Source organism: Chelmon rostratus, chromosome 3, assembly GCF_017976325.1.
Source record: "Chelmon rostratus isolate fCheRos1 chromosome 3, fCheRos1.pri, whole genome shotgun sequence".
Taxonomy (NCBI): Eukaryota; Metazoa; Chordata; class Actinopteri; order Chaetodontiformes; family Chaetodontidae; genus Chelmon; species Chelmon rostratus.
In genome coordinates, this window is record NC_055660.1 from 11,198,694 (window position 1) to 11,220,217 (window position 21,524).

The 21,524-nt window shown below is 39.9% G+C and overlaps 2 protein-coding genes across 2 annotated transcripts; both read right to left on the reverse strand.

The window, feature by feature from the left end:
• Nucleotides 1–314: 314 nt before the first annotated feature.
• On the reverse strand, nucleotides 315–9,862 carry ltv1 (LTV1 ribosome biogenesis factor). The gene is made up of 11 exons (XM_041933536.1): nucleotides 9,699–9,862; nucleotides 8,745–8,876; nucleotides 8,164–8,358; nucleotides 7,690–7,777; nucleotides 7,228–7,360; nucleotides 6,496–6,724; nucleotides 4,654–4,781; nucleotides 4,343–4,485; nucleotides 1,826–1,878; nucleotides 1,390–1,590; nucleotides 315–546 (listed from the first exon to the last, which is right to left on the reverse strand). The coding sequence occupies exons 1-11, from the start codon at nucleotides 9,699–9,701 to the stop codon at nucleotides 436–438; spliced, it is 1,416 nt and encodes a 471-aa protein (XP_041789470.1). The 5' UTR covers nucleotides 9,702–9,862; the 3' UTR covers nucleotides 315–435.
• Nucleotides 9,863–10,691: 829 nt separating this feature from the next.
• capn9 (calpain 9) lies at nucleotides 10,692–21,102 on the reverse strand. The gene is made up of 20 exons (XM_041964330.1): nucleotides 20,809–21,102; nucleotides 19,692–19,761; nucleotides 19,477–19,595; nucleotides 18,834–18,967; nucleotides 17,924–18,092; nucleotides 17,704–17,787; nucleotides 17,473–17,558; nucleotides 16,997–17,074; nucleotides 16,019–16,179; nucleotides 15,749–15,906; nucleotides 14,974–15,182; nucleotides 14,732–14,768; nucleotides 14,573–14,653; nucleotides 13,935–13,992; nucleotides 13,322–13,386; nucleotides 13,005–13,073; nucleotides 12,516–12,594; nucleotides 11,678–11,794; nucleotides 11,473–11,531; nucleotides 10,692–11,259 (listed from the first exon to the last, which is right to left on the reverse strand). Exons 1-20 carry the CDS (start codon nucleotides 21,007–21,009, stop codon nucleotides 11,233–11,235), a joined length of 2,061 nt encoding a protein of 686 aa, XP_041820264.1. The 5' UTR covers nucleotides 21,010–21,102; the 3' UTR covers nucleotides 10,692–11,232.
• Nucleotides 21,103–21,524: the final 422 nt, after the last annotated feature.

A 21,524-nucleotide genomic window follows, 5' to 3' on the forward strand; every position in this document is an offset into this window, starting at 1 on the left:
AAAACGAGGATCTGCTCAGAGAATGAGTTCATTTGATGAGACATTTAAAGCCAACTTCTGGTACGTACGTTTTCAACACTCAGTGCTATGAGAACATTTTGGCTACTGCCAAAAAAACAAAAAACTGAAGTTTCTTTTCCTGGATTTCCTGCTTATAAGATGATGACCTGAGCTGGTGTACTGTAAATAAAGTTCATTATTGCTCTGTATATTTTAAATTTAGTTGAATGAACTTTATTTCATGATGATTTGAGGCAAGTCTGGTCAAAAAATCTGTCAGAGCCTCTCAGCCCCCCCCCCCCCCCCCCCCCCCCCCCAGTCCTCTTGTTTGGGGTTGTTGGCCGTCCTGTCAGCTCCACTGAAGTGAAGCGCAGCAGGTCCGCTGATGATCAGCGGGCGTAAAGTCTGTGCAGGCAGAGTGCCGGCAGTCGGCAACTAAAGCTTCAGGCCTTGAACGTTCATCCTCAGGCTCAACATCTGCTTCTCCTGTCGGACCTTCTCTTCCTTGAATGCCATCTTGTTGGCTTTCTTCTCTACTCTCCTCTCCTGTTCAAACACAGAAATTGAATTTAACACATTGTGCTGTTCAAATACTTTCATGTCTCATCATTTGTTGACATCCTTTCCTCCATGGTTGGCATCGTTTTTCATGCAGAACGAAGACAGAAGCACAATTGGTTCCTACAGAACACGCACATCTTAACAAACGTCTCACTAATATATTTACTTGTTTTTAAAGAAGGTTCAGTAATTTCCTAAAACAGCTGCTCACTGCAGTTTTTAGCATACAGACAGAAGGAAATAGAGCATTTGGTGTGTTCGAGGTAATGAAGGAACATGTCAGCCAGTGCAACAGTGTGACTCTCTGAGGTGTGGAGCTCTATGGCCCAGAGGAAAATTTATCTGCTGCGTGTTGGGAGTTCATGCTCATATACACACAGCACTTAAATAGACTGTTGGTTTTGGTCTTTTCAGTGGATTTTATACAAGAATTAAGGAGTAGAATATCACCAGAATGACCATTAAAGGCCATCAGCTTCTTCTGAGTGACGGGATCCTACATGAACTTCACACTTTCTGCCACAGTTAGAACAGTTTTCATTTCTGTGTTTGTGTTTATGTCTGATCTTCTTTCACTGGGCTGAAGTGGGTGAGGCTCAGTTAGATAAAGCTGATGAGTATCAATCGGGATTTAGCAAGATTTGAATCAAGATGTGATGACAGCTGTGGGATTGTCTGTTGATGTTATCACTGTCAAATTTGATCACACCACCTACAGTGTCCTGAGAAAGAGATTTGAACTCTTTCAATGACACTACAGGATGTTTTTCCTAACTTTGGCTGCTTGTTTCATGTCATTAATGTTTTATTTATATCTTTCTTTGTCACCTTGCGTTCTTCCTTGGTGGCCTGCTTCCTTGCTTTCCTCTCCTCTTTGCTCTCCTCTTTGCTGCGGGGCTGGGTGGACACTCGCGGCAGGTCCGAGTCGTTGATCCTCGACATGCGCTCTGCCTGCTTGGCGGTCAGGCCTCTGTTAGGAAGGACGTCCAGAGGGATACCCGTCTTACTGGACACACGGATCTGCTTTGGCTGAGGACAGAAGCAGGAAAAAAAAAGGGTTGATTCATGTCTAAGAGTGGCTGGATTCAATTATCAAGTATCTTGTAGGATTCTCTGACTCTGCCTTGATGTTCAACGTCTTGACTTTTTAGATTAGTTTCAACTCATCTGCAGCCTTTAAATCTTTCACCTTCCTGGCTTAGTGACATTTTTTAAAAACAGCTTGACTTCTACTTTATTTGTGCTGAAGAATGTGTTTTCATACCTTTGGTGGGTCTTCAATTACTTTGGGTCTGTTATATATGTTGGAATATGTGCCTGGAAAAGACGAAAAACACCATACTTAAATGTACAGATTAGGGATGTGGAGATTCACCGATTCGTATCGGTGGTCCGATATAAACGTTTGCGATGCGACTGCACCAGTAGAATGAACATGCATCGGATATAATTTACGGGTGAATTCGCGGTGCATCTCTTCTAGCCTGTCTACACCGGCAAATCCCATTGTTAAATCGACTATTTCTATCTATGTTCTAGTATTTTCAAGGCAACCTGAATGCACCATCGCGTCCCCAGGCAGTGACGCAAGGAGGTGTTGTACGCAACAGACAAACGAGGCAAACGAGAAAGACGATAGCCGCGACGAGATATTTAATGCACCAAAAAAGACACATTAATCAAACGTGTGGCAATACTTTGGGTTTTTTTAAGCGAGGGGGTCAGCGAGACAAGACGCATGCAATTTGCAAACAATGTCGTGCGGCTATCAAGTACGTCGGCAGCACGACGCAACAAGCGTTCCCTCTGAACAAGTGTTCAGTACCGCTGGTGACATAGTAGTAATAATAATAATAGTAATAATAATACATTTTATTTGGAGCGCCTTTCAGAACACTCAAGGACACTTTACAGAGCGGGTAAAACACAAATAACACAAGATAAATACAAGTAGAATAAAAAAAAATAGTGACTGCTCAGCGCACTTTGCTATTCCCAGAACATGTAGACCAGTTAATATTTCTAAAGAAAAACCTGAAACTAAGCCATATGAGGTAAATCAGTGAGGCGTTTGCAGTAAATGGCATTGTTTGATTGCCAGTAGTTGATGTTTTTTGCTTACATTGTGAGCAGTTAAGAAAGACTTGTTAGGAAATGTTTTTTATTTACATGTTCAATTTCTTATAGAAATTACACCAATAGGTTTTCCTCCTAATACACAGGAGCACTTTGGAAAGAAATACCTCTATTTGAGCCCCTTGGTGAGAGTATTGTTTACAGCAGCTGTTACTGGCTGCCAGTTATAGTTTTATTTTTTTTACACTTGATTCTGTAAAACATAGTTATTTGATTTTCATTCTTTGTAAGAAATCAGTCAACTTACTGAAACAAGCACATCATTCTGGCAGACAGTAGTATGTGTTGCTGGTCATGTTATTTGCACTATTCACATGGTTAATACTGTGCTTTCTGAAACGGTTTAACTGTGAAGTTTTATACATTTTGTATAATTATAGAGACAGAGAACAAAATTGGGAGTTAGGAGTGCTAATTATAAAGACAATTGAATGCTCTGTCTACTGAAATATGTCTTTTTTAAAATATGATTTATTGGTTACTCCATTAAAAAACAAATATTAAATACATCCCTCAAATCGATACAGAGATAAAGCAGAATTGTGCTATTGAGGTAAAAAACCTGATGTTACTATTACTCTCTCATACTGCAACTAACTGTATTGAATGATCACATCATATCGAAACATCCTTTTATAGCTAAGTCATATCGCTATCAAATCATTTTTGAATCGCATCGTATCGTGAGCAGGAGTGAATCGTATCGCATTGTATCGACGGGAGCTTCAGTGTATCGTAACTGTATCATATCGGTGTCAGCGCATCGAGATGCATATCGAATCGGCCTCAGTGGTGGAGATATACAACCCTAGTACAGATACAATAAGTGCGGATATAGATAAATTAATGCTGGAAGTACAGGGATTACAACTAATTTCATGACTTAAAGTTTAAATTGGAAAATTAAAGCAGTTGCCAGAAGTGAGTGCTCAGAAATGCTCAGGAGCATTTAATATATACAGCATAAAACATCACATGTGACATTTTAAGACTTTTTATTGGTGCTTTATCTCTGCAGTCAAGTCGACCTTTGAGCAAATACGCTTTACTGCACTGATGTGGAGCAGATATGATTTTAAACTTCTGCTCAAAATGAAACACTTCATGGTCTCACAAAGACAAGCAGAGCTACATTCTCTGACTGCGTATACGGAGACCCGACGTAACGTTCGCTCTGAAAGATAAAAGTTTAACTACGACAGTTTGAATCCTGATGTTGAACAAAACTCACTCTGTTCAATAAACCAGAACTTCCTCGTTGTTAGAGATCATAAACTTTTCGTTGACTGTTCTGGGGTCATCTCTGCCATTTCATCAAGTGTGTCACGACTTCTACTCAGCTATTATCTTTGAGAATTGTAGAAATAGCCGCTCTTCAAATGGCTGTTAGAATTTGTGTATTTATACACAAGATGAGTAAATAACCAAAACTCCTGGAAAGACAGCAAACAAGGCGCATTCCCAAATATGTCTGAGAAATCAGACACTAACGTGTTTGTCAGGTTTTGTTTAGGCTGCCGTCATGAAAGGAGGATTTTTGCTCGATGTTTCTTTTGTTGAGTGAAAAGTCTGACAAGGTAACTCAGCCTCCTGCAGCAGTTACAGCTAATACTGCAAAGTGAATCCAAGTGGAAATGAAACTCACTGATGATGGTTTCACAGTCCCACTTCTCCTCTGGAGCTGTTATAACAACAGTTTCCATCTCTTCCTCCTCCTCTTCCTCATCTTCCTCCTCCTCCTTCACAACAGGAAGTTCTTTGGGACCCAAGTCATCCGGCCTCTGGTATCTGAACCACAAACGAGACAAATAATTAGTCACCTGGGTCATTTTGAACAATTTCCTCCTTAAAGAAAAAAAAATTATCATCATCCACCAGATGACCCCATATTTTAATAAAAACGTCCGATCACAAAATCATGACTGGATCAGACCAAAGTCAATTAAATGCACTCACTCCTTCTCTTTCTGTATGAAGTAGTCTTTGATAATTTCCTCTAGACGAGCGCTGTCCGGTTCGATGAAGCCCTCCAGCTCTGTGTTGTCCAGGGCGCCGATCTCATCATCGTCAAACTGTTCGTAAAACTGAAGCAACAACAACATAGATGCAGTTTGTAGCTCATGTCCACAAACAAAGTACACGTTTAAGACCCTGTGGAGAAACACCCTGAGTGGATGAACTATGGCTGTGGCAGCTATGAATGGGTGGAGGTGCATCTTCAGAAGTAAAGCCAGACGGTTGCAGTCTGTTGACGTCAAAATATGTCAGCAGTATCATAACCGCGACTTCAGATTGATTGACATTTCATTCAGAAAATTTGATAATGACGTGACACATCCACTCTAAACACAGATTATGTGTTTGTGTTTTGAGCTCCACACAGTGAATTATCCAGATGTTGATTATAACTCTGGTATCAGACCAGTAGTCTGTGTCTGTGTATCCGAGCTGAGGTCTCAAAACTCGTATCAGGACATAAAAACGTTTGTGTAGTTCGACTTGTTGAATGTTGAACAGCATTTCTTTTTTTGCACATTAAGCTGAATACACAACTTTGTGGTGATTAAGTTTACCACTTCTTAAAACTGGTCAGTTTTCATGATCAAACTTTTATTAAATGTTATTTTATTCACTACACTGTTATATGATTAACTACCTAAGCTTTTATTTTCTAAACTCAATGTGAATCTGTTGCAACAGTCGGTTGGACAACTGCTGTGACTGTTTATGTTTCATTCATGTGAATCCATGGGGGAGTAACCATGGCAGCTTCTGTGTGACATCATTAGTACACCATCTACATTTTGCACATGTTTACCATTGCTTGCTGTTCTCCTTTGACTCTGATCACAAGTTAAAACTGTTGATAAATGTAACTGCACATACAACATTTCAAGTTCTTACTTTTATTTATTGTTCTCTCTTCTGTCTGTGCATTTTATTTTCTGGATTCATGACATAACACTCTCTCTCCTAACCGAGTTAAAAGAAATAAGAAAAAAATTAATACATCAAGCCAAGTTCAGGTCCATTTTTACAGTCAACACACATCTATCTATCTATCTATCTATCTATCTATCTATCTATCTATCTATCTACCAACACCCTTATAAAGCTCATAATTTACAAATAAAGCCGTCTTAAATAAAGGTAACTTTCATTTAATTATCTCAGGTACACAATCACACTATGCTGACTTTGTGTAAAACAGTGATGTATGTCCCTGTGTGAAGGTGGAGGCTGCACAGACAGCGGCCACGATCAATCAAAGTTACGTCAGCAACGATAGTTTGAAAAACCATATTGGTGCCAGTTGATTGGCCAAACTGATTAATCTGTAAACCATTATTATCATTATTATCCTCATTATTATTTAAAAGGAAAAAAAAATCTTTGTCATTAAAAACAGATTTGAATGATTTCATGCATCTTTGTATCTGTGAAGCTCTGTGTAACACTGTTAAGAACAGTTCAATATAAATAAATTTAGAAGCTGTTTGAACATCTGATTACAGCTAGTTTTTTTTCACAGGAGTTTTATTTCACAGGATTCTTGTTTCAGCGATGCTGGAAGATAACTGAAACTTGAAGCTATCATTGTTCAAAGCCAACAAGGTCGCTCACTTCACTTGTTCCAACACTGAACAGATTCTAGAAACACTGGTCAGTCTGACTTATCGCACACCGCGGTCACATGACCAACAATTTATTCAAGAGTACTTTTCTCTAAAAATGAGGGGTGTGCCTAATCTCAGTGGAAGCAATCAGGCAGTGTTAAAAAAAAGAGTAAGCATTCACCTTTTCGAAGCGGTCGTCCAGCAGAGTGAGCTGCTCGTTCCTCCTCATCACAGACGACGTCATCGAGTACTCTGTGAATCGACTCTTCGTCTCCTCGTCCATGAACAGAAACTCTCTACCGCAGCCGCTCCCTTCCATGTCCTCATCACCTGAAAAACCGCCCTCAGAGTCGAAGTCGCCTTCCTCGTCTGTGTCCTCCCACTCATCATCATCATCTTCATTGTCACCTCTATCACAGGTTAAACAGAAACAAAGAATTTCAATTAAATATCTGCTAATTAGAAACATTGAGATATTTCCATTCATGTCGTACCTGCTGTATTTTAGCAGATTGCTGGAAGATATTGAGAAATTCATGTCGCAATGACAATAAAATCTGCCAATCTCTTAACACAGTGTTGCACACAGAGTAATCACATTACTGCGTGGAACTCCATATATTATTCTAAAATTACAATAATTTCAATTAAATCTGCTAAAATAGGTTTCAACAAAAAAAAAATTTCATATTATATGTTGTGTCTGCAAGTATCACTGCAAAAATCCACTTTTCATAACAACCACTAAATCATTTGTGTTAACTGGATTAACAGTCAGGAGTAATAACAGTACAAACTGAAAAAGGCACTGCGTCTGCATCAAAAACACAACACAAAAATTCCTCATATGATGAAAGCCTTCAAGCAGAAAAGCAAGGTGAGAAAAGACATCAGATAACCACAGGTTTCTTACTCCATGTCCAACGCCCCGCTCGCAGAGTTTGCTTTGATGATGAAGTCATCATCCAGGACATTGTTGGGGTCGTCGTAGTCAAAATCTTCGTCAAGAGCAGCCACGATGTCAGGGTCCATGTCCAGCCGCGGTCCTGAAGGAAAACAAAACAAAATGATGGGGAAGAAGAAACAACAAGATGCTCACAAATGAACCTGAGGGTGCTGATGTGGACTACGAACAGCAGCAAGAGGTAAAAGTATAACACAAAACAACTAGATTTTGAAATTAAAATCTTCCCAAAATCAGGGGAAGGTGACCATGTTTTGGCTTCAGCAATTTGGTGAAACAAAATCTAATCCAAAGCAACACATTAAAGATTACATTTACACCACACTACATCTGGAACTACACAGATTAAATCCATCAGTGTTGTTGTTCCTTCTGGTCACCAAAAGTGGCCTAATGAAGTTCATAAACTACCTGAGATTGGAGCAGCTTTGTTCAGAAGTCCTACATCCTCTTCAAACTCTGAGGCGAACACTGAAGATGGCAGGTTGATGGTAGCCACCTGTTCAGCAAACAAGACAAGAATAATTGCAGAGCATTGTTTACCATGATTCCACACGAAGTGTACAACTTCTGAAAAATGCCAACCGTCCAATGTTATATCCAATTGAGTAAATGTACACAAATGACTTCTAGGCATAACAGTGGCCAACACCATCTGGGGTTTGCACTGGGCCCTGGGTGCAGCGAAGGTGCCCCTGCAAAACATGGTGGATCGTTTGCACGTTGGGGACGCGAGCCCTGGCATTAAAATGGCTAAATCCTGCCTAACTGCACGAACCAAACAACCAGATTGTTGTTTTTATTGTTTCATGTAGTGACGGGGGGACAGAGAAGTAGATGCAAGCAAAAACAGATTTTCATGACATTAAAACTAAGTCAACTTACGGGAATGGCCTTGTCTGTGTCATCCTCCTCCTCGTCATCACGGAGGTGAATAGGTTGCCTGACGGTGTGTGAGGGGCCGGCTGCCACCAGCTCAGTCGGGCCCGACGCCTCCTTCAGGTGCTGCAGGTAGTCGTAGTCGTCGTCGAAGAAAACGCCAAAATTCCTCTGCTCCTCACGCCTCTTCTCTACTTCCACCTGAGAAATATCAGAATCATGGAATAGTAGACATAAGATTTCCAAAATCAGGGAATTTTGTGTCATTTGTTTGGTCAAATTAAAGCAAGAGGATGACGCTTATACTCAAATGCACATGCATCATCTGTAGCATAAGATAGAAGAAGAAAGTCTGAATATAAAAATAAAACAACAAAAAACTATAAGTTTATTTTCCAGACTTAACACTAATTTAAGCTTCAAGCTTCTTAAACTCTTCAGAGAGTACATCACTGAACTGCTTTGGGCTACCATTGGTATGGTGACTAATTGGCTCTTTAACAAGCGCATATCCAGAGTCTTTTGTACAACAAGTATGAACAGAGAGTGACATGGCATCCATCAAAAGACAACACAGTTATCTGCACCTTGTTGGTGGGCAGGAGGACGTGCTGTGGGGCTTTCTCATCTGCAGCCAGAGGGTCCCTCTGACTTCTGTGGACGAGGTGAAAGGTCACAGCCTTCTTCTTTTCAATGAACGATTTCTTCTTTCGATGAGGCTGGAAGAGACAAACAAAACAGTGAATAGTGGTGATGATTTAACAGTGAGGTCAATGGATGTTTTGTCCCAGAATAAATGTGGGTGGCAATAACAACAGCTTTATTTTCCTTTTCCTTATAACCCTAAGTGAGGTACTCTTGAGCAAAGCACTAACTGTATCTAACAAATCTGTTAGATGACATATGTCGTTACCAAACTCACTACCTTCCTTAAAATGAGAGACCCAGATAAAAATGAACAAACAAAACGTTTGAGAATCATAACTTTCAGTTTTAGCATTAGATTTAATTATAATTAGATTTTCAATTCAGTTTTTGAAGAGTAGATGAGTTTAGTGTACCTCAACATCAAGAACATCCTGACACTGACCTCCAGTTAAACGTTTCAACCTTGTCAAGCTGTTGTTGTTATTACAACCATTAAATCACTATTTCATATCTTCAGCTCATAAGAGCAGGTAACAGAAGACACTTGTGAAACACTATGTCAGCTAACTTGAGGTGGGTCAGAATAAGGGTCAGGCTCTTCTGAATCTCTGGTGCTAAAGACAACAAACTCAAAGTCAAAGAATTCGTTCTTCTACCAAATGTTTGTAAGCGTTGAGCAGCAAACAGCTGAGTTACATAACGTTAGCTGCAAGAACAAGGGCAAAAGGGGGAAAATTATTATTTTGGCTACAACCGTGTTTAAATTCACTTATGTAATAACAATCCATAATTTAGTTAACGACGTTGTGTTATAACAACAACGTTACAGCGCTTTTGATGGATACCCAGCTGTTAGCTTACAAAATTAGCTTACGTTGGAAATGTCTGCTTACCATTTTGTAACGGAACCTCTGACGGTTTTCTTCAACTGGTCGGGTCTAAATAACCTCAAACCTCAAACTACAGGAAGCTGTTATTGCAAATAAGCGGTAATTCCAGAAACTGTCGTCGTTGTTATTTATCCACGTTGGACGCTTCTTCACCACGCTGCTGCTACCACTACTGGAAAGGACCATTCAGGAACGCAATGGGGGGTGAAAACTATACTAGTATGCTTTAATATTGACAGCCCACGAGGAAATTTTTGACTTAAAAAATATGATTTTGTAACTCATGAATGTTCTAAAATGGATAAATGTTTTGCATCAATAATTAAATTCGTGTTATTGTGGACTGTGGCTTAATTACCTCCACATTATGCACTGTTGGTATAGTCCAAATAGGCTCTGTTTCTCTTCTCTACTTTGCAGTTGGTAAACCACTTTGTAGACGCAGTACCGCCACCTGCCGGGTGTGAAGTGTAGCACTGGGTTGACAGGAAACTAACTCAAACAGAAAATGATGATCTCCTCCCATATTCCTGTTTCATTGCCATCAAAGCATTCTAGTCACACACAATCAGGTAGTTACATTTTTAAAAAAGGCTCAGTGGTTTCCTTAAATAGCTGCTCAATGCAGTTTTTAACTTTTGGGGACTTTCATTAATGTTATTAGTCACATGTTGTGTTTAAATTAACATCTCGATTGTAAGAAAGTTCTTTCAAGGAAAGGATTTTCCAGCCAACACTAGTGTGTTCACTCTGGTGTTTTTCCAGATCTCACTTTAAATATTAGTGTTGTGAAATTTAGTTGTACCTGTTTAATCAACATACTTACCCCCAATCTACAACCTCCTTTTACACTGGGCCTCTTGTATGTAGATTATTTTATTTTTTATGCTTCTACTTCTTCTACTGATGCAGTTCAGAAGAAAATACTGTACTTTTGAATCTTTTTTACTACATTTACTACACAGTTTCAGTTACTATAAACTTTGGAGATGGAGATGGTGATTAATACAAAATATAATTTTAATAGGTTAAGATACCCAGGACTATATGTAGCAATTAAAATGAGCCCCAGATGGACTAGCTGCAACAGTAAAGCGAAGGGAACACTCATGTATCAATAATTATGACCCATTAAATCAAAATTTAATTCAAGTGATTCTGATAAATAAACACCAACTTTAACAACACATCCTACAGGATTAAATGTGTTTTGCTGTGAAACTATCCAATTCTGTAATTATTGCAGTTACTTAGAAAAGCTATTTGTTCAGTCCGACATTTTTATGAATCTTGATTAATCGCAAAAGTTAAGTGATAACTGTCTAACACGGTAGTATTTCCTCACATTAGAGCCAAAATTTTTATTCAAATTTTATTTCCATTCATGCAGAGCAGAGAAACCCAAACAAAGTTCTGTTCAAAAGCAAAAGTCAAAATTTTAACATCTGATCTCCCCGTGTCAATACTTTAACACGCTGCACTCCGGAGTTGCCTGCGCACTTTGTTCTTCTGGTGGCTCTTCCCTTTCAGCATCTCCTCAGACATTCATCGACAGCAACAGGAACTGTGAGGTAAAAAGAAGATAAAGTGTAGTTAAGTCAAAACAAACTGCAATTTAATCCCAGAATATTTAAAGCTAAATTTGGTATTAAAAAAAAAAAGCAATACAAATGACCTGAATACATTCACTCATCCACTGTAGATGTGGTAAAATAAACACCTCAGAGTTATTTGCAGAGATTAAAGGATGTGGTGTGTTACATGGCTGTGGTTTTACCTGCACGATGTTCATCCTCACACGTCCGCTGGTGGATGTACTCATAGCCTTGAAAGCTCCTGGTTATGAGAGAGAGAGAGATTCAGTCAGCACAAAGTCCCAAATAACTTTCTGAAAGCAACAATGAATCGTCATTATTTTGACGATTGCAGTTATTGTGAACCTAGTGGAAGGTTTTATTTTAGTGTTGTCTTTTTTCACGTACTGAACATGTTCTCCAGGCGGACGATGCAGGTGAGGTAGTCGTCGAAGTCGATGTCGTAGTTTTTGTCAGCAAACCTCAGGCAGATCAGCTGCAGGAGCTTGTTGTTCAGCTGAATGCCTTCATGGGAACAAAGCAGCGCTGTTAGCCTTCAGACCCAAAAAAAAATGAGATACCCACACACTGAGCCCTCCTAAAAACTAATGACCATCAGTTTTATTAGCTATAGTGCTATTGGTCCCGCAACAATTAGCTGAAACATACTGCCAATAGATCCTTTTAAATCCTACACACTGATCCCTCAATACTAGAACTCCTTTTACAACCACCTTAAATAACTGCTGAATCCTGTGAAACAACCATATAAAATAAAATGCATGTGATGTTCTGTGATGAATTCTCTTCAGTTTTGACTGCAAAGCTTTTGTTTGACAAAAAAAAGGACTCAAGGTCCACTTACTGCCTTTTTCCGTGGCTTACAACAGTATGTCACGCTCCTCCTCAAAGGGTGGAGTTCGCTCATTTGTCATTGAGGCTCAGTTGAGCAAACATTGACCAATAAGGGTGGCTGTGAGATGTTGTTCAAAAGCTTCTTGCAAAGCTACTAAGTGGCTAGTAAGTTTTTTTTCAGCCAAATAAAATATACTGCATTGTAAATTCTATACATATGTTCAACGCATGTCAGCATTTTACATCTTCATGTATGAACACGTCTGTTGTGTGAATACATGAAAACAGTCTAATGAGAATTATCGGTCTCAAAATCTATTACGAATATTATGAATGAAAAAAGTGTTCGCAGTTCTGCACAAAGTTGAAACAGCATTCAGTGGTCTGTCACCTGCAGCTTTGAGAGCGATGCGAAGTTCGTAGGACGACATCTTCCCAGAGCGGTCGGTGTCGAAAGACAGGAAGAGCATCTGCAACGACAGAAGTTCACCTTTAACAACCCGAAGAACCCAAAAAACGTCCACCACCAACGCTGATTGCATTTACTTAAGTACTGTACTTGCTACTTTATACTTCTATATATACTATTTGATAGCTTTAGTTACTTTACAGATTCAAACTAATAATGTTTAATAGAATAAAACAAATAAAATACATGATTACCCAGCAGTATATAAAGTAACATACACAACATTTATGTAACTTAAAATTGGCTCCACATTTACTTGCTTAAATATTACAGTACTGAACATAATCAATAGTCATAATCCAATAATATATTCTGAAATAGGTCACATTTTAACTTAACGTGTACATAAATAAATATTAATACATTTTTCCAGCACTGATTTAGAGTTTCATCACATAAATCGATACGTACAATCCACTTTTTCATCTTTTCCCAGAAGACCTTGAACTCCTGGAACTCCAGCATGCCTGTGTTGTCCACCTGGTTCACTGTCAAGGACAAGACTTTGCATTGTGGTGTTTAGTTTATCTGTTATTCAAATCATCATGTTCTCCTCCCTCTAATCTACAATGTGAGTTGTTTTGGAAAACCTTATTTTACAGGAAAACTTGGTGAACAGAAAAAAACAGATGCAGCAGCCATCATACTGTACGGATTTGTCAAGTCGAGTGAGGTTCACCTGTAGGAACTGTACTGTACTGAAATCAGTCAGTAATGTGAAAGGATACGTCCATCAGGTTGATGATACTGTGGCAGGTGCTGAGAGTCAGGCCCTCAAATTTGATCTCTTTTCCTGAAGATCAAATAGGCAAAACACCATTCAGGAAAATAGTTCAACAATATTTAATGACGACTCAAGATATTTAGTCAGTTAGGTTAAATTAAATGGGACACATGTAGTATTTTAGCACTTAATGATTGCTGCACATATAATGTTCATATATTAGCACGTCAGAGCATAAATTACAGGACTACAAGCTTCAACCAACCAACCAAAGAGGTTTTTTACCCCCTTTTCATTTGAGGGATCTTTAGATAATTGGACCAGGTGACAGCAACAATAAAGGGAAAAGCAGAAAACATAACACTGTGTGTGTTTTTTTTTTTCATTCTTACTCTGGCATTCCTTTATTAATGAGTTCACACACAGGGGGAAACCACTGCTTTACAGTATAGAAGAAGGTATTCTGTTATATGGGGCACTTTCTCTGATGTTTATGTGAATGAATTATTTTGACATATTAGGAAATATTGTATTCTGGTGTAGAGTTAGAAGAATGAGGTTGTGAATAATTAAAAAAAAACAAACCCTCAAATAATGTCATCTTGTCATTCACTTACTTCTGCTGAGAACACCGTTCAGCATATGCTGGAGCTCCCTGACAGAGATGGCCTGGTCCTGCAGACACACCACTTTTGATGTCATACAACGCACAATACAGTAATTACCACAACTCTTACCAAAGGAACACCGGTCACCTGCTTTTCATCACTATAGCTCAGTATTTTCCCTTTGCTGAAAAAATGTTTTAGCCCTGGTTTGAGGAAATTGATTCAAATCCAAACATTCTAGTGACATTAAAGCTGCAAATCCAACATTTTTGGTGACTTGGAGGCAAAACACCTTATACCTTATTGTTATCACCTTATAAAGTAACACATCAAACAGCGGCTTCTTTAAACATTCAACAGACAGGAAGCGACATTATCATTAATCCAGATTGTCGTTTGTGTCCACCTGGTGAATGTAAGTACACGTTCACTCTCCTTTTTGCTCTGTTTTTGGTCTCTACCAGCTCCATTTGAAAATTTAATAATAATATAAAAACTATTTTTCAGTATTGATTCAAGAAAGGCAATTATTTAGTTTGTGTACACCGTGTGCTTCACTGCAGTAATAAAAAAGAACAGTTAATTCTGATAAGAACATGTAAGTATATAAAATGTGAGCTGATCTGATGAAGCTGCTGTTGTCTTACCTGCCCAGCCAGCTGTTCAAACAGCCTCCTCAGGTCTTTCTCCTCGTCCGATTCCTCCTCTGGAAGGCTGGGCATGGGCGGCTGGTGGAAACAACACAGCATCAGTACAAGCTGACAGGACTGGATGACTGATCCTCACATCCTGTGCCATCTACTTACGTCTGGGAGGTCAGCATCAACGTTGCTTCCCATCTCCCTGTGGACGAGAACCACACACTGTGTTACAAATGCAAAGAAAAATCTGTGGTGGAAGATACTCTGTGCTGACATTTCATATTTTTTCATTTTCAACAGTTATTCGTTTCTGTTTTCTTTTTTTGACTCTTTAAAGGTTAGTTAGTTAGTTAGCTGTCTGACTTTTGTCCATGAAGTTCAAACTAAACCCAGGGTTGAGCACTCACTGAGCTGTGGCTTTCTTCTCAGAGAAGATCCTGACGAGGAAGTCGGCCTCGTGGTGGGGCTGAAAGGTGGTGGGGAGCAGCAAGTATTTCCCAGGAGGCAGCGTGAAGCGCCCTGACACCTCCCGCGTGTTGATGTAGGTCTGGCTGCGAGCCTTGGACGCATGGTAGCGGAAGTAATCTTTCCACACTTGGTCTTGTTCAGGTGGAGCCTGAACAGACAGACAGAAAGAAAAGGACATTCATTCAGCCTGTTGTAAATTACAATTATTAGTAAAGGCAGGAGGAGTGACAGAAGTACAAAGCTGACAGATGCAGGTTTTCAGAGTTTTTGAACAGTGTTCAAATGATTCATTGACGAAACAATGTGCCCAAAAGGTCCATTTCATAGCCTTCCTGAGGCTTTGAATCATATCAAATGATCTTCATGTTAACATGTTTCTGAGCGTTTTTTAAGGAATTCTCATCCATGTTTGTTTCTCTTTCTCCGACTGCTGATAAAGATCAAGTGATATGATCAAAAGCCCCAGAACAGCTACTAAATGGCTTCAAATAAAGTTACTGATAACATGTTCCACAAGCATCAACATTAGGCTATTTGATATTTATGCTAACATAATTATTAATAATAATTCTACAACTGCAATGTGCAGTTTTATGCTGATGATTCTGTCTTGTATGTCGTAATTGATGTCAATGAGATCAGCAGTACCGCAGTATAAATAGTGTTAAACACAGGTATGTGATAATAAAGGTTCAGATGTGTTTCATTTCTGACCTCATACACTGCGAAGCCAATGGTCTCTAAGTCCAAGCCCTCCTTCCTCAGCTTTCGTCTGTTCTTCTGCATCAAAGCAATCACCACGCTGCACATATCGTCATCATCGTCAGCGTCCTCCAGCTGCAGTTTGAACTGCGGGTTGGTCCAAAATGTGTCTGCGGATTAAAGATGCAGAGCTTTAGATGGCAGTTGGGGATACAAACACCAACTGATTTAAGTTGACATTTCAACAGTTTAATGACTCATTCTCAGCTCTGGCAGTCTCACCGATGAAGTTCCTGCAGCCTCCAGCGGTGGAGCCACGGATCCAGCTTCCCTCAAACATGTTGACCTCCCAATGGCGCTTTGTGTTGTCGGTCAGGGAGTCAGGGGTCATGTTGCAGATCTCCACCTTGTCGTAGTTCCTCTTGAAGTCCTCAAACTCCATCCTAGAGTCACAAACACAATCACTGTCATCTCCAAATACGGTAACATCACAAGCTCAGCGTCATCACATTTGTGTATAAAGTAGCACAAGTAGAAAAGGCCACATAATAAAGCAGATTTGACTGTGTTCACGAGGTCATTTTTTAGATTTGCTTTGCCTCCTTGGACAGTGACAGAGGGGAGAGACAAACAAGAAATAGGGAGGTTGCGGCCATGTTGTGTACAGTCTAACAATTCAGCTACAGAGGTGCTCCCATGTGGTTGTTTTTGAAACTAATTTTGTGTACTATAATTCGTGGCCTCCTGCAAAGTGAATGTAATACAGGCGCAGTATATGTACATTATTTTGTTTTCTACTTTCAGGAGTACAGCTCCTAATGGATTATACAGGAATAATGATATTTCACAATCTCTTTCATTAACCATTTGATATATCCAGTTTTTGGATATAGTGGATCTACAGTGGATCGGTTTTAAATGATCTCATGTGACCCCTCTGTGTATCAACCAACCTCACACAGTGTCCTGACCCACAGGTTGAGAAACTTTGTTGCACAGGCTCTTCAGCTGTATTAGTGTTTAGCCTTTTTCACTTGTTATACTGGTAGTTACATGCTTATTGAGCATTAAGCATATTTTAGTTTATGTTCCGATTATTTTGCACTGTATTCCTCATCTATGGGCTAGTGCTGCTGGTTTTACCATTGTTATGCTGTAATTCAATGACTATCACACCTCCCTTGCACCTGATGTGCAATCCAAGAAATAAAAAGATTTTTGAATCTTTTAGTTTTGACCAAATTCGTCACATGAGCTCACCAGAATTCACCGTCATCTGTTGAATTCTGCAGGATACGATCTTTCTCCGCTCTGTCAATGTAACCCCACTCTCTGGATCTGAAACAGATGGAGACAAAACAATCTGTTGTAACCTGGTTGTGCAGGAATCAGAGAGAAGCAACAATGGCCATATTTTTTTTAAGAACAACAGACACTCATTCCAAAAAAATGCAAAACGACTACAGAGATGCAAAGCAACACAAAGAGAAAAAAAAGGACAACAGAGAGAGGAAGACCACAAAGAGAAAAAAAAGGACAACAGAGAGAGGAAGACCACAAAGAGATGCAGCCACGTCATTTAAGTTGTTTCGTGTCTCGGTCAGTTTGGGTGTCTTGCTCCTACAGTGGACAAATGAGGGGCCTGTTGCATGTCCGTTACAAAAGTTTTTTGTTTTTTTTTACATGTATTCTGTATTTGAAAGTCAGGATAAATTGGTATAATCTTGTACGCTTACTTGTCACTCCAGGGGCCGTTCCACTCGACCTGACCCCAGGGGTTTCTGATCCGGATCAGCTGGACCATCTTACCTCTATAATTGACCTGGAAATCAGACAATCCGTTTTAAATTTTTAACTGTGCTTACATTATTATGCAACTTCGGTGTAGTTTGTGAGAGCATTTAAGTTCACGTTGAAAAACATGATCATCAATGATCTCTACTGCAGCATATTGTGAAAGTTCATACCTGCTCCATGCCTGTGATGGAGTATGCATGTCCCTTCACCAGGCCGGTGGTCGTCTTGGCCTCAGACTCTGCAGAGCTGCTGATCTGGAGAAAACCACCCAGAAAGGTTTACAACAGAGGTGCTGGGCTAAACCTCAGATATGACGATTTGATGGAAGTAACAATAGTTAATAGCTTTAAACATATACTGTATATACAGTCAGTGGCTTTTGGTCTTTACATCAATAGAGCATCCCATCATGGAGCCTCTGTCCAGGGCCTTCTTCATGATTGAGAACAGGTTGTCTGGAGCTTTCTTGGTTTCGAATATTTCCCCCACACCACCGGTAAAATCCTCCATGGCCTCCATTGTGCTGCCGCCCTTCAGGGACTCGTAGCTGCCGTGCAGTCTGAAATAAACAGGATAATACATCACATGGTTAACATGGATTTAAAATGCCAAACTTAAAGATGTACTTGTATTAAAACAATTACAGTTTGAGTTGTAAAACAGTCACAGTTTAAGATGATGGTCCTGGATGCTCATGTTTTCAAGGTGAAAAAATCCTGATCCTTTTAGTGAGCATCTGACCTTTCTTCTAGCACTACAAAGTACAACTGAGGCTGAGTCATCAGTTTTTGCCAGCAGGTGTTTAGTCATAAACAAAAGCAACAAACAAGCAAACAAATTAAAATGTTTAGCTGATGGCCCAACATGTAAGGTTAAATGATCACTGTTCATCCTGAGGTGGACACGAACGTAAGTCTGAAATTTTTTATGGCAAGCCATCCAATAGTTTTTGAGACGCTTCACTCAAAACCACAAATGTGAACAATTTTTGAGCTTTCCTGAAGGGTCACCCCAAGGATTGGCAGGATTCACTGCAATGAGATTTCAGACAACATTTGTGCTCCCCAGAGGCTGAACCTTATTCTTTTTAATGGTCCTTTCATTGAACTCATAAAGCTCAAAGAACTGCATTAGTTTGTTTTGGTCCAAAGCTTGATTATTGCGGGAGTAATGACTAGAACAGCAAGCAGAGCTTTACATTCTTAGCCACACGTAAGCAGTTTACAAAGACACAAGTGGATCTAAAGGGTTGTACGTTTATCATCTGACACTCAGGAGGTATAAAATGAAGTGATGTTACTTGGCGTAGGCTTTCTCCAGCAGGGCGCTCCAGAACTCATTGTTGGACGCAGAGTGAAGCATGATGAGCTTGTCTCTCACCGACGGCAACCTGTCGTCCACCACAATGTCCAACCACTTGTTGTGCTGCCAGAACTGAGGGAGAAATGGAGAACGTGTCACAAAAGAGTTTGTTTCTACAATGTTCATCAACTGCCTACAGCTCATTATCTATCATTTCTCAGCTGTGGTAAATGCTGCATGGTTTAAATGCACTGAAAGCTTTTATATTCAATTTATAGACTGAAAAACTGGGTTCAACTAAACATTAATTCATCTTTAAATATTTGTATACAAATTCTAAATGACTTAACTGCTCTGATTCATTTATGTATCTGTGTGTCTTGTCACATCTGTTTTAAGATGTTTCTTCAAAAATCAAGTGGGTTAATTTGATTAACCCACTTCAGGGTTAATCTAATTCAGTGCCAGCAGGGGAAACGCTCTCCTGCAAAAGGTAACTGGGTAGAGCTAATTAATGGATGGGATGGGTGGAGGGTGAATTTACTTTATTTTTGGTAATTAAATGTGTGCTATGACTGAGGCGCCACATAGATAATTATTAATCTGTGTATCTTATTTGTGTATTTCTGCCGGCAGTGTACCTGGAAGTGAAAGATGCCGGCATATCTGTGGTCAAAGTCCTGGTCATGGGGGACGACTCGGGCCAGGGCATCTTTTTTGAGGGTCAAGGATGCAATGGCGGCCAGGAGCCAGCAGTCCCCTGTGGTGACAAACAGGTGCATCATGGGTAAATGACTGTAATGCTTGCATACAAAATACACAAACTGACTAATGCAGAAAATTTAAGTATACCAACCAAGCTGTCCTTGGCAAATGTCTGTCCTGTCTGCACTGCCTACGATGAACTTTGGGTTGCTGCAGAGCTCCTGTACAACAGGTGAGAAACAGTCAAAGGACAGGCTTGTTTATTTAAAAAAAAAAAGACAGTTGAGAGGTGACACAGGTGCCTTTGGTAGGTGTGTTCACATTCCAGGTTTGTTAATCAGCCTGAAATCCCAGTCACTGGAGCACAAAAAAACACACACACACCAAATGCAGGCAGCTGAAGCATTTACTCTGAAGGAACGCCCAAGATAGAAATGCAGAGTCATTGTAAAGAACGTGAATGATGAGTTTTCTCCAGCTTACTCAAGGCAGTTCTTAATGCATGTAATCAAGTAAACATGGTGGAACTTAGCTACAAAAAAACTAAACTAAAGGCAACGAAAGCTAAAAAGATCACATAGCTTTAATGATTTGTTCAAACGTCTTATTTTAAGGCTGATCAGATACAAGCAGCAAGCTGCAGACAGTTTTACTGCAGATAGCACTGAGGTGTGTGGGAATAAAGTCTGTATAGAGAGCTCAGAGTGAGGAAGCTGCTCCTGCACTTGACTCTATTTACACTGTTTACAAGCAGAACTGGTTTTGCAGCTATGGCTGCATAAATACTTAATTGCTGTTTTTTTGTATTAAAAGTAATAAAACCAAGCTCCAAGCACTTCATTCATTCAGTACAGTGCTGGCAGTAATGACTGATTCTCTGTCATAGGCAGCTTTTGCACAGCAGTTTCTTGGTTGTCATGTTTTCAGGGTGCACTGCACCAGAGTTTTGTTCTGTGCCTATTAGAACAGTATATATGACCAGTTTCAATCACTAAAAACAACTAGAATATTAAAGTAAGTGTTGACACATAAAACATATCCTCTCATCATAATACCAGTCCACTAGAAACCACATTTCACTCATTCAACATTTCAAAAACTGGATTTAAGGCATGAATCGCTAATTTTAAAAGATTTCAAGACCACTTGGCTTGGAGGGGACACAGCTTGAAAGATTCGGAAACTTTTCTAGAACAACAGAACATCCCTCCATCGAGCCCCACGAAAACTTAAAATCCGAAATCTAAAAATGTTATGTGCCTACATACCGTAGGCCTCTTCCATTCAAACTGTACAGGAACACTCTGGCTGAAGAAGAGCGAGGAGTCTGCAGCGGGGAAGTCTGGATCCTCAAACAGGACCCCCTTCTGCAGACATTCCTGCCTCAGCTGCTCAAACGACTTCCCATCCGACTGTGTTTCCAAGGCCTTGACGGAGCCCCGGCCCCGCAGAGTGGACTGGAGAGGCATCTCCTTCGTCAGGAAGAACCTCAGCGAGCGGAGAAGGAGACGTGAGGTGGTGTGTGATGGACAGAGTCGCCTGCTGTGTGTTTGATACAGAGACAAGCCTGTCAGGTTGGTACAGCCAGAAAAGGTACACACCCTCCAGACAGAAACTGGTTTATCCTCCCATGGCGGTGAACCTCGCCCCTGCTGACTCTCACTCTCTCTCTCTCTCTGTCTCTCTCTCTCTCTTTGGCCTGCAAGAAAGTGTAATAATTAATTTCTGATCGTCTGCAAACAAATAAATTAAATAGCTACAAGTTCAAAAGGCTGTGGAAGTCCGGTCAAAACCGCGTATCTCCAGATGTGTTGAATGTTCATGATAAACTGAAGGATAGATTATAGGTTGAAAAAATTCTCCTCCTTCAGCTAAATAAACTTGCATACACACTAACGTAGCAGTTATATTATTCCACAAACATCAGATATAAAAGTAAAACACTGACAGTGTTTTCACAGTGCAGTATGTGTTATATCTACAA